A 15,737-nucleotide genomic window follows, 5' to 3' on the forward strand; every position below is an offset into this window, starting at 1 on the left:
TTTTCTGAAAAATGGAAAAAGCCAAATTTCAGTCATCCTCCTGTTTAGAATTAAAGATGTGTAAACAAAAAATACAAAAACCTATTTAAAAGTTGCCATATTTGGAAGCCTTAAATTTTTTATTTAAATCTTTTAAATCTTTCTAATCTTATAGTTTGGGGTCACATATATTTGTGTACATACATACACACACATGTTTTATATAAATACACACACAGACTTAATATATACACAAACATATATGATATAGTTCAATAATTTTTTATCTTCAGATTTAAAGTTATATATCTAGCCTAACATCTATTTTTATTACTTGTCTAATATTACCAGTCTTTGCATTTTTAATTTTTCATTTTGTTGGAAAAATGATTAAGTAACTTTTTCATAGATAAGGTTAGGGACATAGATGAAGACAGAAAAGAATGGAGCAACAGAGGGTGAGACCATGAGATAGAAGGAGAAAAGATAAGTTTGTTAATAAGCCAAATAAACTTGATTAAATCTCGTAAACAACAGTAGACATCTAGTCCTAGAACTGTGTTACTAATGTGAATATAGCAAAATACTAGGTGAGACTGTTCTATAAAACAAATCTATTAATTATTTACAATAAAATGTCTACAATGCAAATTTTACTAGGGATGAGAACCAGTTACTAGGTTCTGAGTGTGTGTGTGTGTGTACACGCATGTGCGAGCTCGTGAACTGGGAGTGATGGGTGATGAGTAAAATTTATGTGCTGCACTTAAAAGGGCCAATTTTCTCTTAGCAGAAGAATGTCTACGACAAAGTAATCCAAAGTGCAAAATTAGGAATGTCTGTCTCCAAATGTAAAAGATCTGGGTCTTGGGGCAAACCAGAAGCACTTGCAAAGGGGTTAGAAAGGGAAGGCAGAAGATGTTGACTTCAGTGCAGATGAGAGGGGTGCTTGATAAGGGGGCCAAATGCTTGGGAGCTTTGACACCACAGGGACGGAGGAGAGGGACAGAGACGGTGTATTTTGAGGAGACAGGAATAATACTGTTGCCAAGAGCCTGCATCTTCAAAAAGAATCTCATCGGTCAGGAGAGAACTGGAAAGGACTTGCTCGTGAAAATAAACTTAGTACTGAAAATGATTTTTTTTCCTACACTATACCTTGTCCTTTTTCTTCCCAGGACACTTAGTTAGAATTCAAAACAGCTTCTGAAAGGGGGTGTGCAGTTTATTATTATATACAATAGATTTTTCAAATAATTCCATTTATTTGCCCAAAGTAGAAATGGTCAAAAGGAAAGTTATTTGAGTAATAAGATGGCATGAGAAAAATGGGTAGTCAGCAGCCTGAATTCTTTTATATGGGAAAATCTTTTCAACTGTAAAATAAACACTTGGTAATGTTGATTGGGCTAACAGGCAAATACTATTTTCACTGAAGGATATCCACATATAATTGTACTAATTGGTGGAAGTAGCACTTTTAACTTACCTTTATTCCTTCAAGGATACATTTCTTTTATTGCTAAGCAGACAGCATCATACACTGGACAACAGATATTTCTCCTTTTCACAATTCCCATTATAATGATGCTCTACAGAATAGTGGCGTGGCTTTGGAATTTTAAAACAGACCTTAAGTATTTCCTAATGGATACATTTTTCTTCCTAACTAGAAGTCTGATAAGAGACAAACTGCAGTATAAAGAATGAAAAAATATCCTGGCTTTCCATTCCTGGGCTCATGGGAACTATACCAGACCAACTCCTTGTCTCACCCCTGATGGATTAAGAACATTCTTCTAACCACTTAACTTGTGAGGTAGTTTCATTTTTAGTAATGTGGAAGTTTCACCCAGCAGTAGAAATTGAAAATGGTACTCATATCTATTTTAGAACAGAGTAAGTGGACAAGTGATCTAGTCTGAAGTTTATTTTTGTTTACTTTTTATCCTGCCCATTTTACTCTAGACCGAAATTGTACTGTTTGGAGGAGTGTGATGTTTTGAACACCTCAGTACAAGTACCTTATAAATATTTATTACTGCTTTCAGACAGCAGTAAGCTGAAGTCATCTCCATCAGTGGGGGTAAAAATGTTTTAAAATGCCATTTATCCAACAGCTTTGCTGCTAAGAGTTACTTTGCTTTTTTGCTGGGTTTACTTGTGTTTATGAAACAAGTTTGAATACTCTAGTGCCAAATAGTTTGGAGGATTTGGAACTCCAAAGAAAAGATGCCCCAACAATGTGTGCAAATTCAAATCTCCGGGGCTGTGTTGGTGCTGACCATCATCTGCTCTGCACTGTCATAGTGAGGGCTTCAGTGGGAATCTAGCCATGAGCGGGAAGCCAGTAGGAACTCCGTGTGTTCTGGGATGACAGGAGAAAATACAGACATATCTGTGTGAACCTCAAAGTTTTCATGGCCGTAGAGCTATCTAATAATGATTATTTTTGGAGAATACTCATATTATACAAATTACTAGGTTTCTCATACTGACATTTTTCTTTATTTCCCAGCCATTTTACACATCTTCATGAGTAATAAGCATATTTTTTCATTCTGATGATATATTTACCTTATAAATGCTTTGTTTTGTTTTACACCATGAAAAGGGCACATAATTCTCCTTGTTCAGTATATCTAACATCAATACTAATAAATTATAAATTCAATTTAAATTAAGTTTTCTGGACTTTGTAAAAGTTATTTTTTGCCTGTTCTTTCCAATGTATTTCTAATAACTATGGATCCCTATTTACAACAAGTTCCTAAGAAAACAACTCTAGTTAGCTTATTCTCATAATACTAATAATGTTTACACAGGACTTTATATATAGAATATTAGCAATTATTATTTCATTTTATCCTTAATCCTATGAAATGCATATTAATATCATTATCCTCATTTTACAGTTGGCTAAAAGGGATTAAATTTCTCAAAGTCACATTGAGAATAATTAGAGGAGCCCAAGTAGAAGAGCCCAAGTTTGAATCCAAGTATTTCACTCCAAACCTTTCATTTTTCCACTTACCAGAGCTATCTTACAGAATTTTCTTAATAATGCTGCATTGACAAAAGCACATCTAGTCTTAATTTCCTCCTTCAATCCTTTAAAATTTGGTCAAATTCAGGTTGGGTCTTCTACTCTTGTTACTCTGCACATTTCTGCAGGATCTTCACTGCTTACTTGGTTCCCAAATTGTATCTCCAACTGCCTATCAGACATGCCTACTTGGATATCTCAGAGCCTTCCAAATACTACATGTATAAAATTATCTTTTCTTCCAAGCATATCCCTGCTTCTGTATCCCTATTTTAATAGTCTTGCAATTACTCAGCATGGAACTTTGGATATTGTTATCCTTAATTTATCTAATTTATCTCTCACCCTACCCTACCCCACAGCCAAACAATCTCCAAACCCTATCCCTTTTTCTTCTCTTCCTACTTCAGATTTTATTCCCAATCTATTCTTCACACTACAGCCAAAGGAAATCTTAAGGGGCAATCTTTTCTAGGCTTTCCCTTACTTAAAATTCTTGAAAAAAGACTCCTCTTTGGACAAAGGATAAAGTCCTATTTTCTTAGCAGAGCAATTTACCTCTGCAGTTTCAACGCTCATCACTTCCCTTTCTTCTAGCCCCTTATGTACCATAATTGATGTTCTTGCAAAAAGGCACAAGACAAACCTTCTAAATTTTTATTATGCATTAATAACATTCATTAAGGATCACCTGAATAATTATGATCAATATCATGTGCTACTAGTTTAAATAGAAACGTTTCATTTACTTAAAGATTCTAAACTATGTTTTCATTGATATATTCATAGGACTTCAAAAATTCTAAATCAGGGCTTGTATTATTTATCCCAGTTTTACAAAAGAATACAGTTTTACAAATGAGTCTAGGAGAAGTCAGGTGACTTCCCCAAGGTCAACATAGGATATGAAAATGGGACTCACATTTAAATCTTCTTAATCAAAGTCTACAACCTCTACCATACCATACACCATACTGCTTCTGCCCCTGAATCTACCATACAAAGATAAATGAATGACTTTATAATTAACCCCATCCATGTAGAGAGCCCAACTAGAGCATTTAAGTTTTCATTTTTGTCTGGGTTTCTTCCACTTCATTTGCACCACATGAACATGATAGCTGTGTTTCTTCTATGCCCCATTCAAGCACTTAAGCCACAAAAGCACACAGTGCAGCACTGTTCACTAAATGTGTATCTGAAAATAAGCAGACTGTCAGGAATGGTTAATACAGATAATAATAGAATGATTAAAGGATGGTAGCTCATTCCTGACACTGCATAAGATTAAGTATGCTAATCAGATTTTGGATTTAGAAAACCCGATAAATCCCAAGTAGAACAGGACAAGGTACTCAAACCTTTACTTCATTTGCTTGCCTTTCAAAATACATATTTGCATTTTATCCATGTCTTCTTTAGAGCTGAAGAACTTATGAAGGCTTTACCCAGGTGAGCTAATTATATGTTCCTTGTACTTTTTACTTTTTTTGCCATTTTGCACGAAGTATTCCCTATGTTAATTCTTGCTATACTAAATTAGTAGCTTAGCAAAGGGAAAATTATTTGAATGTTATATATGAAGATAATTTAACAACATATTTCTTTCCAGTCATAAAAAATCTAACAGCTGTTTGTAACTTGCTTTGTTACCAAATAGGATGGATACACCCGCCCCCCTGAAAAAAATTCTAAATAGTCAGTATGCTTAGGCCTCTTTGATTCATGGTAAGAAAGACATCATGTGCACATTTGAATAGTCACCATGCATATCCTAATTTGGTTATTTGAGATAAATTATACATTTGGAAAGCAAGGAAAATGTTACTGAGAAGCTAGGCTGCTAAACATAATTGAAATTCATTCTGAATTCACTGAGGGTCAGTTTCACTTTAAAGTAGCAGTCTTTGTTTTGAATTCCTATATTCTGCTTTGTTTCATCTACAGCATTAAATTTACTAATCACCAAAATGATTTTCTCCTCTGGTTTGGTTAGAAGAATTTTAATTAATTTTATACTTAAATTTTCTATTGTATAAATGTTTATATTTAATGTTTTAAAATATATTGATTACCCAAAACATTGTGATCTAATCTCAAGAAAGGAGACATTAAGGATTAAAATTTGTTCTGTAACAACAACTGCATCTACTCTTAGATTTTGACCAGTTTCATAGGCAAAATATTCTGGCTGATATCTTTTGTGTAAATAATCCCAAATCAAACTTTGCAAAATAATGTATTTGCAACTTCACTGTCAGTTGATCTTTAAATAATATGTTCCAAGATTTTGATGGCAATGTATATTTACAATCAAAGATTCCTCCGTGGATCAAAAAGTCAGCCAGTCCTTCTTACCTTCCTTACTCTCGCTCAGAATTTAAGTATTAGTTTTTCATCTCTTTTTCTTCTCCCAGAATTTAAACATTAGTTCTTTCATTCTAGTGTCAGATTACCATAATGTTGACTAAGTGTCCTAAAAATATTTATTTGGAAAGTAAACTAAAAAATAAATCTCTGTTGTCTACTTTTTTAAAAAAGATACTGGATTCCCTGAGTTGCTAGCAATTCATGTTTTTTCTTAAGTGTTATGTGAAGTCATTTAACTTTTCAAAGAAATCTGTAGTAACCATGTGATAAAATTACAGTCAGGATGTTCATAAAATAGTCTTGGTGTCTTCTCTTCAGGGAGAATATCATCCAATAACAAAGTTTTCAAATAAGTCATTAAAATGACACACCAGGAATTTTAACTGTGATGGGTCAAATTCTCAACTCTCTCATCACCTATGATGCCTCTTTCATAGACTGTTCCTGATTATTTTTGAAAAAAGCAGAATAAAAATTCTGAATGTGATCGGACTTGGGAAGATAAAAACTTACTACACAAAATGCACTGATATGTTACTCTTACCTCATGAGACTGCCCAGACCTCAGTGAATTTGAGAGATGGGATGGAATGTTAGCACTGATTATCTGCCCAATATAAACCCAATCATAACGTGATTAAATTAACTTGGCAGATTAATTCTAAACATAATTTCTCATTCCTTCATCATTGGCCAGACTGCAATTTACACACTTTTTAATGACAGTGGACAAAACTACAGCTTAGTCAGTAGATCAAACTATGTAAAAGGAAGGTCAGCAAAAAAATATCAAGCATAGAACATTTTAAAATAAATGCCTTGGGACTTCCCTGGTGGCGAAGTGGTTGAGAATCCGCCTGCCAATACAGGGGACACGGGTTTGAGCCCTGGTCCGGGAAGGAGCAACTAAGCCCGTGCGCCACAACTACTGAGCCTGCACTCTGGAGGCCACGAGCCACAATTACTGAAGTTTGCGGGACCAGAGCCTGTGCTCTGCAACAAGAGAAGCCACCGCAATGGGAAGCCCACGCACCACAACGAAGAGTAGCCCCCACTCGCCACAACTAGAGAAAGTTCCGCACACAGCAACGAAGACCCAACACAGCCAAAAATAAATTAATTAATTTAAAAAAATAGGGACTCCCCTGGTGGCTCAGTGGTTAAGAATCCACCTGCCAATGCAGGGGATACGGGTTCGAGCCCTGGTCAGGGAAGATCCCACATGCCACGGAGCAGCAAGGCCCAGGCACCACAACTATTGAGCCTGCGCTCTAGAGCCCGTGAGCCACAACTACGGAGCCTGCGTGCCACAACTACTGAAGCCCGCGCGCCTAGAGCCTGTGCTCCGCAACAAGAGAAGCCACCGCAATGAGAAGCCCATGCACCGCAAGGAAGAGTAGCCCCAGCTCGCCACTACTAGAGAAAGCCCGTGCACAGCAACAAAGACCCAATGCAGCCAAAATAAGTAAATAAAATAAATTTTTAAAAAATAAAATAAAATAAATGCCTTTTTACTGCTTTCAAAAACTTGCATTAGTTTGGATTAAGCTACAGAAATGTATTTACTTTAGTGAATAAATAAAGTGAGCATAGAAAATATTTTTAAATGTTGATTCTAAAATTATTGGAGAAGGTATATCCTCTATATATTTTGAATAAAACCTCTTTGAAGTCCTTATATCTTATTTAGAGTGATATTCTTATCAAATTATTTTTTAGAGGTAACACAAGTATTTCCAAGGTAATTCAAGTTATCTTGAATTATAAATTCTAAACTGGTAATGAGGTTTAACATTGCCCAAAGTACCCTAAATATTGCTAAAAATAAAAAGTTGGCTCTTCATAAGTAGCTGATAGTAACATTTCCAATGAAACATTTGAAGAATATTGTTCATTACTTTCTTCTGGGTGACTTGAAGTAGAATTAACCTGCAGCCATTTTTAATTTAAATATTTACTTGAAATTATTCTTACTCTTTAGAATTTAACAGTGTGGTTATATATGGGTTTTCCTTGGTTCTAGTCTGGAAAGGAATGAAGATGTTACACATTTTCTACTTTGAGCAATCAAAAACTCCAGTGTCACAGGCTTGATGAGATTTGCCCCTGAGGAGTAAGACACAACCCTCATTGAAAGAATCACAGGGATTTCATGTTTGGGAGGAACTACATACTGAGGTTTCTATATGGAGATCAAGACACAGTATATTCAAATCCTACTTCAAACAGAGTTTTAAGGATGAATGCTTCAAAATTAAGAGGGTGTCACTTAAACCCATCAAGAGTTGGTAATTCAGCAATTATTAAGTCTTCAGAGAAGCATAGCTCTTCTGGAACATAGTTATTGAAGTAGTGTGGCTCCACTTCAATAAGTGAAAAAGGAGACAGCATTCCTCTTTAGAAAACTCAGAGGCATGCTTCATTAAGTTAATAGGTACGGGAAATTCTTCAGCAGAAAAAAACGTAGTCCCTGAGATTTATTCAATTAGCCTTTGGTGCCTATTCTTTTGCTGACTATTACCAAGTATCTAATGACATATTTAAGTGCACATATGTGCTTTATTTTTCCTTTTTCTTCATCTTAATGGAAACACACCTGTTTAGTAAACTTTTTATTGTTTGAAATATGTAAGTGTTGAAATGAAATTGTCACCTCTGGTCTAGTTGCAGACAGTATAATTAGCCAAGAAGGAATAATGTGAAGTGTCACATAGGACTGAGTACATGGAAATGGATAGATTCTTAAGATAGATTTTGAAAAGTCCCTGTGCTGGTCAAGGTCAGAGTAGCGGAAAACCATAATTACAGATTTCCCAGATGTAGCAATTGAAAAAAAATTTAGAGTAGGTAGGGTTCTAATTGTAGTTGAATAGGATGATTCCTCTTTGTGCAGTGGTATTTAATTCATGCATCATTCTGCATGTGGGATTAGCTAAACTTGCACTCTAATAGTCATTCCAAAGCCAAAGAGGAAATGAAGCAAAGCAAAATAACTTCCAGGGATTTCTAGTTTAATATTGTCATGATAACAGCAGATAGAGTATGACTACACCTTCTAAAGTGAGAGACACATACCATTGCTGATATGCAAAATAGCTTCAGGTGGTACAAGATGAAAATATTTTCTTTTTATTAGTTATTTGTTTTTGTTTTAATGTGTATTAGCTACAACCCAGAATTTCACACATATTGTTGTCTTACATGAAACTAAAATTAAAAATTTAGTGAATCAAAAATTATTAAGCAAATTACAGCACATATTTCATGGCAGTAGTAAAAATCATAAAGGTAATACACAAATTACTGAAGTTGGGAAACAGTAGAGCAAGTCGTACTCATTCATTCATCCAACAAGATTTACAAACTATGATGTTTGTCCACACATATGGAATAGGAGCACATTAAAGTATAAGATGGATAAGATCACTGCTTTTGTGGAGCCTACATTTTGGCCCACATCTCTAGTGATTCCTCAGGAGACTGGGGTAATCTAAGGCTGTCTACACTGGGGTGTTTTATCTACCTTTGCTGGGTGCAAAAGTAAATTTCCTCTGAAGCTCTGCTGGCTCAAGTCAGGTTAAATATGGAGCAGCCAGGGGTCTGGTTCAGTCCTAGGAAGATATTCTCACTAGTGGTGCTTCATGAAGAACCATGCCCTACAAATACTGAGCTCTGAGGAAGAAGAACTTCTGGGTGCACCCTCATAAATAGGAAGATCAAGGTCTAGGTGCCTCATTCACCCTGCCAAGTACCTCCTTCTGAATACTTCCACTTTACCATAATCCCCCATGTACTTGCCAACCACTTCAGTTCTTACAAGCAAAGTCAAACCCAAAATATGGAAACCTTTGACTCTGAGAAACCAAATGTGAACACAGGGGAGACAAGTAATTAAAAGCACAACATGGCATCTTCTTACACTGGTAGCCCTGGCCTGCTAAGCTGACTTGCTAGATTTTTATCACAAGTCATGGTTAGCACAAGATGAAAGAAGAATATTGGGGAGTTAACACCTAGGATTGATCTAGGGCACAGTTTGGGCAGAGACTCTTTACACTGGGCTGAGAAAAATTAAAAAGTGATCTCTCAAGGAGTTTTCTTCCTAGAAGCTTGCTGATATAGAAAGAAAGAAAAAGAATCTGTGCTTAAACCAAAAGAAAAAAAAATTAAAAATTAAGTCTTAGTGTGTACCAATTGGGAAAGGAGGAAAATGAGGTGAAATGAAACGAAACTGAATTCATTGCAAGCTTCCTCAGGACTGCCCTAGTTTAAAATCTTAAGGTTGTTAAAGATTTTCTGAATTAGATTCCATTCTACCTATCCAGTTGTATCTGCTTCAGTGGGGTTTCTGAATCAGAATCACTTGGTGTGTTTGTAAGGGGGTAGGAGGTTTGGTGGGTGCTTATTAAAAATGCATATTCCTAGGTCCCACCTCAGAATCCAAATCTCTAAAGAGGCCCCAAATCAACATTTTTAGCAAGGTGCTCAGCGATTCTTAAGCACTGTTAAGTTTGAGGATTCTTGTGCTAAACTACAAACTCCTTGAAGTTTACATTATATTTACATTTTTACATTAAGTCCAGCTGAGAACCTTGAGCCCATAGCACAGAGTGCCAAATTCTTCAGTCAACCTCTGTGGGAAGTACACTAAGTTTTCCCACTTGTAATCCATCTCCTTTTGCCAGAATCATTCTGTAAGGAAGTGAGAGAGGGAGGAGAGAGTTCCTGAAGCATGTAAAGAAGAGCCTCTGCATTTAACATAGTACAGCAATAAAAATCTTTCAAAAACCTCAAGTAAAAAAAATTCTTCACTTTCAGAGTCTTGCCCTGGTGAAAAAGAAGAGAAGCAGCATCTCAACACTATGTTTCCTTGGGCAATTCACTGCATCTCTCCATTTCCTCTAGGGAGAAACAAGGAAGTTGAGTAGATGATCTCACACCTATATAACCTCAGTCAAAGGGCAGACACTTTTGAAAGTGTAGGGGATTTTCATTTTTAGTTCATCCTTCCCTTCCTTTACTGGCATTACTTAATGTAGCAAGCTTTATTAAATACTGAGCTCAATTTCCTTTGGTTCACTAATATAAATTTTTCTTTACCCAGTTTTTAAAACATTAATAATAATAATAACAATAATAAATTACACACTTGACAATGAATGCTCTTTTCTATCTGCAGTTCATTTCTGCAGAGATTCTGATTTATCTTGTGTAGAGTGAGCTTCTCGTTCTCCAAGGATTACCCTCATCCACTAAGTTATGTTTGATCAGTTACAGGTCAAATAGGGTGATGGCATTCCAACAAACTTATGTTTAAAGATAATTATTTTAATATTGAGGTTTTTTAATATCTATCCTTCTGAACTCAAGACCTTAACAGATTTATGCTCCAATGATCACCAAGAGTCTCTTTTGAAGATAGAACTTCAACAACCTACTCAATGTATGGTGTTTGGGGAAAGGAAAAGTTGGTTTCATTGGATGTGAGATTTGGATGTTTCTACTTTAAAAATTTAACCTAATAGATTCTAATATTTTATCCATATTAATATATGTAAATATAGATATAAATACATTTACTCATCAATGCTTTTGGCAGTGAGAAGGAAGTAGAGGTGTGAAGAGCAACTATTACTCAGTAATAGCACCGAGACACACCCTTAAATGATTTTAACTAAAGCTGTTTAGTTTCAGGATACCAGGAAACTTACATTATTTATTAAGAGTAACTGCCCAGCAACCAAGTTTGTAAAGTTTCATTCTTACATACCCATAGAAGTTGAGTGCAAGCCTGAATTGATATATGGGCATTACTGAAACAGCTGCTTTCCAGTATAACTCTTCTTATGCTCACGCATAATTTTTTAAAATTTAAGGACAAAAGAATATAGTTTAAAATTCAGGTTATTCAAAATCAGAAATGACAGTAGAAGACAAGTTTGTGTACTTTCAACATACTTTCAAACATAAATGGAAATTTAAAAACTTTTTTCTTTAAATATTTTAACTTGAACTTTTCATAATTTGTTTTACATATATAAATTTCCTTTAAACGTTTAGTACAGAGAACATAGGCTTTGTGTAAAAATCAAGAAAATGAAGTTATAAGAAATACACTAAGATTTCTTTCAAATTCTACAGGAAACGGGAGCCAATGGGCATTAAAAAGAGTACTTGATAATATGCTACACTGAAAGTTAAGCATTTAACCTTCTGAATTTATTTCATAGTCTCCTTCTAGAGTTTTAATAGCTATCATTATATAGCTTTTTATGAATCGTTCTCTTATTATTGGCAATAGAACATTCCTTTTGAATGTTACAAGGAAAATGTTTCAGCTTTAGCAACACAATAGAGAATTTTTAATTTGTCAAAAAAGTGGCACCAGTAAAATTTTCTAACAATACCTTTAAAAAAAACTTTACCATCTAGCAATATTCTGAGAATAATGGTGTTACTTTGTAATTCTGCAGTAGAAAGATATTGTTTGTATTTCCTGTTTACATTTTTCCTCATTCTTCTGTGAATTATAGTAATGAGTCAAAGCCCAGTTAAAAAAAAAATCTATAAAACCCAATATAAAGGTCTCAAATATGATAAGGTTTGGCTGATATATAAAAGCAATCTTGGTAACTTTCCTGAGCTTTATTGCCAATTTTGCACAGAAGAAATAAACATTTATGAAAAATATAAATCCAGGAAATCTGTAGTGGAGTGGATACCTTAAAGTAAATATCAAGGTCTAGTGCTGATATATTTTACTTGTGGATAAAATTATACTTCATGCATATGTGTAAAAAAAACTAAAGTGCTTAGAATTTTTTCACATATTTCATGCATATGTGTAAAAAAAACTAAAGTGCTTAGAATTTTTTCAAAGTCCAATAAGAGGCCATTAGAGTGTATTAAACAGGGGAGATGACATGATTTAATTCATATATTTTAAAATCTGGCTACTATGTAAATTCAAAGAACATAAATACAGAAGTAAGAAAATCAGTTAGAAAGCTATTGCAGTTGTCCAGATTTTTAAAATATATATTTTATATATACTCATAATATATATTATATACACCTTAAATCTGGACTATATATATACACACACACACATATATATAATAGAATATATAGGTAATAGAAACCTTATTAACTATCAACAAATGAATACAGAGTAAAAGGAAAGAATACATTTAGAAATAAAGGAGGGCACATTATTAAAAACATAATTAGGGCTTCCCTGGTGGCGCAGTGGTTGAGAGTCCGCCTGCCGATGCAGGGGACACGGGTTCGTGCCCTGGTCTGGGAAGATCCCACATGCCACGGAGCGGCTGGGCCCGTGAGCCACGGCCGCTGAGCCTGCGCGTCCGGAGCCTGTGCTCCGCAACGGGAGAGGCCACAACAGTGAGAGGCCCGCGTACCGCAAAAAAAAAAAAAAAAAAAAAAAAAAAAAAAAAAAAACATAATTAGGTACAGATTGGGGATGTCCATCTAATTCATTTCTTCTTGCATATTTATTAGGTACCCATTATGTGTCAGGCACTGCGCTAGACAGCAGGCACATATCCAACAGTTTTTTCACTTTCCTTAAACAAAGTTGTATTATTTCGGAGCTAAAATGCAAACTGATTATAAAATGTGCTCTACATATACATACAATGGAATATTACTCAGCCATAAAAAGAAATGAAATTGAGTTATTTGTAGTGAGGTGGATGGACCTAGAGTCTGTCATACAGAGTGAAGTAAGTCAGAAAGAGAAAAACAAATACCTTCTGCTAACACATATGTATGGAATCTAAAAAAAAAAGGTTCTGAAGAACCTAGGGGTAGGACAGGAATAAAGACGCAGACGTAGAGAATGGACTTGAGGACACAGGGAAAGGGAAGGGTAAGCTGGGACAAAGTGAGAGAGTGGCATGGACTTATACGTACTACCAAATGTAAAATAGATAGCTAGTGGGAAGCAGCCGCATAACACAGGGAGATCAGCTCGGTGCTGTGTGACCACCTAGAGGGGTGGGATAGGGAGGGAGATGCAAGAGGGAGGAGATATGGGGATATATGTATATGTAGCTGATTCACTTTGTTACAAAGCAGAAACTAACACACCATTGTAAAGCAATTATACTCCAATAAAGATGTTTTTAAAAAAAATAAATAAAATATGCTCTATAGATCAGAAATAATTTCAGGGCATCTATACTGTGTGTTGCTCAGGGAGTTGCCAAATTCCTAACAGCCTGGGTTCTAGTCCTGAATTTGCCACTATTATTGCAATGCAGGAAGCAAGGACTCTCTGGGTATGTTTTCTCCTATAAAATTAGAACTTAGGAAGATAATCTTGAAAACTTCTAGATCTTCTAGCTCTAAAAGAGTTTATGGTTTGATCAGCTTTGTCTAAGCACTCACTTACAGCTCTGGTGTGATGGATCTTCTCCCAATGTCAGGCACTGTTCAACTCTAATTATGTGTGTATTCTAATAGTCGTGTATTTATATTCTAATACAAGGTTAAGAATAATAGATGCCATTTACTGGAAACATTTATAACATATTTTCAGTTGTGTTTCTTCAAAACAACTGTGCAAGGTGAAATTTGTTATCATTTTCAATTTAGGGGTGAAGGAAACTTGGCCTCACAGAGATTACATGACCTGCTGAGTAAGGAGCAGAGTCAGACCACAGCCCAGACCTTCCACTAAACAAAGTGCAGCAGACTACATTTTGCTATTCAAACTAATGGGATCCAAGAGAAATAATCAATAACCTAGTCAATGCTTTTGAAGCATCTTTTTAAATTAGAAAATCCAATACGTGTAAGACAGGGGTTAAAAAAAGATTTTAATTGTGTGTTTGTAATCCTCTCCCCAACCCCACCCCATACTGGCCTTCTAAGAAGAAAGGATTATTGCTTGCTTAGTCAGCCATAGGAACTTAATTGTGTCTATTGGGGAGAGAATAGAAAGGATAATTGGAAGACACCAAATGAGTGTTCATTGCTCTATATAAGAAAGGCAGCCTAAGGAAAAAGAATTTTCATAAAGTTATGAAACTGAGATTTTATGGAAGAAAAAGGATTTGAAATCAACACATACTATGATGTAAGGGATTTTGAGGAGAGAAATTCGTTAAGAAGAATTTAAATAAAATTTTGCCAAAACTGGCCACAAAACAGCCCCATTTAATTTGAGTTACAGGTAAAACAAATAAAAGATAAGCTTCTCAGCTGAGATGTCCAAAGGCACAGCCCACCCAGATACACTCATAACAAACTGCTTCAGTGAGAAATAGCTATTTCTCTTTGCATCTTTGCAGACAGTTTATCCTCTAAAAGTAAAGCAATTGAAATGGGTTTAGCTCTAAGCACAGGCAGGTACTTACCTGGTTAGTTAGCAGGCTGCCTTCCCCTAGATATCTCCCCAATACATTCTATTATTTAAGACATCAACAGGGAAAATAATCCTTTATTTCACAATAAAGATAAAGAATTAATTTGATCTTCTACGAACAGTTGATCCTTCTACAAAGAATATATAGTATATACTAAACCTTATAATATTTACATATAGTGTATATGATGATAATGTAATGAAGGCAAACCAACTCTCTACCCCACTTAATTTAGCAGGGCTAGAAATTTGATGATATTGAATTAAGGCCAACTTCACAAAAAAAATTAGATATTTCTATTAGGCTAAGAAAATTGGAATATAAAAGAATCAATTAAACAGAATATGACTTTATAACTTGCATCCTAAATGTCTACACATATGAAAAGACTATATGTTAGAGTGTTCACATAGTATATTAATAATGCACTAAATAGTTGGGGTGGAATTAAACAGGAAAGGAGAATATAATTATGATAATAAAATGATTCAAAGAATGATATTATGCTATCAAGTTGGCAAATGAGTTGAGTTAGTAATTTTACTAAACCTATATTCTGAGTGGAAAATAATTTCAAATCTGATGCTTTCAAAGGACAGTGAAAGCTGAAGACCCCCAGCTCCCCAACATGAGGAAGAAAAGAAGAAAAGCCTATAAGAAATGGAAAATCTTGAATCCCACAGTATGTAAGTCCAATTCATTGGTTTTATAAGTACATATAAAATGAACTACCTGGCTTATGTATTTTGTTCTTTGTCACAGGAATATCTATAAAAGTAGGAAGATAAATGCATATAGATATTATAAAATGATTTAGAATCTGGTCAATTGTCATTATGTATATACTTCTGCATTAATCGTTATATGAATTACAAGTGATAAAAACTTAAATATAAATATCTACATATTCAAACAAAGGCTATTAAAACCCCTATTCTTAGAATCTGTTATCA

General features: G+C 34.8%; 1 protein-coding gene across 1 annotated transcript in view; it reads left to right on the forward strand.

Moving 5' to 3' along the window:
- Positions 1–15,412: 15,412 nt before the first annotated feature.
- Positions 15,413–15,737, forward strand: part of LOC307051271 (uncharacterized protein) — a gene marked incomplete at both ends in the record, with an annotated part of 100,706 nt that continues 100,381 nt past the window's right edge. Inside the window, one exon of the mRNA XM_079701592.1 lies at positions 15,413–15,470. Within this exon, the coding sequence (XP_079557718.1) occupies positions 15,413–15,470 (58 nt within the window). The remainder of the gene's footprint in view (positions 15,471–15,737) is intronic.

This window comes from Hyperoodon ampullatus (assembly GCF_949752795.1).
Source record: "Hyperoodon ampullatus genome assembly, chromosome: 4".
NCBI lineage: Eukaryota > Metazoa > Chordata > Mammalia > Artiodactyla > Ziphiidae > Hyperoodon > Hyperoodon ampullatus.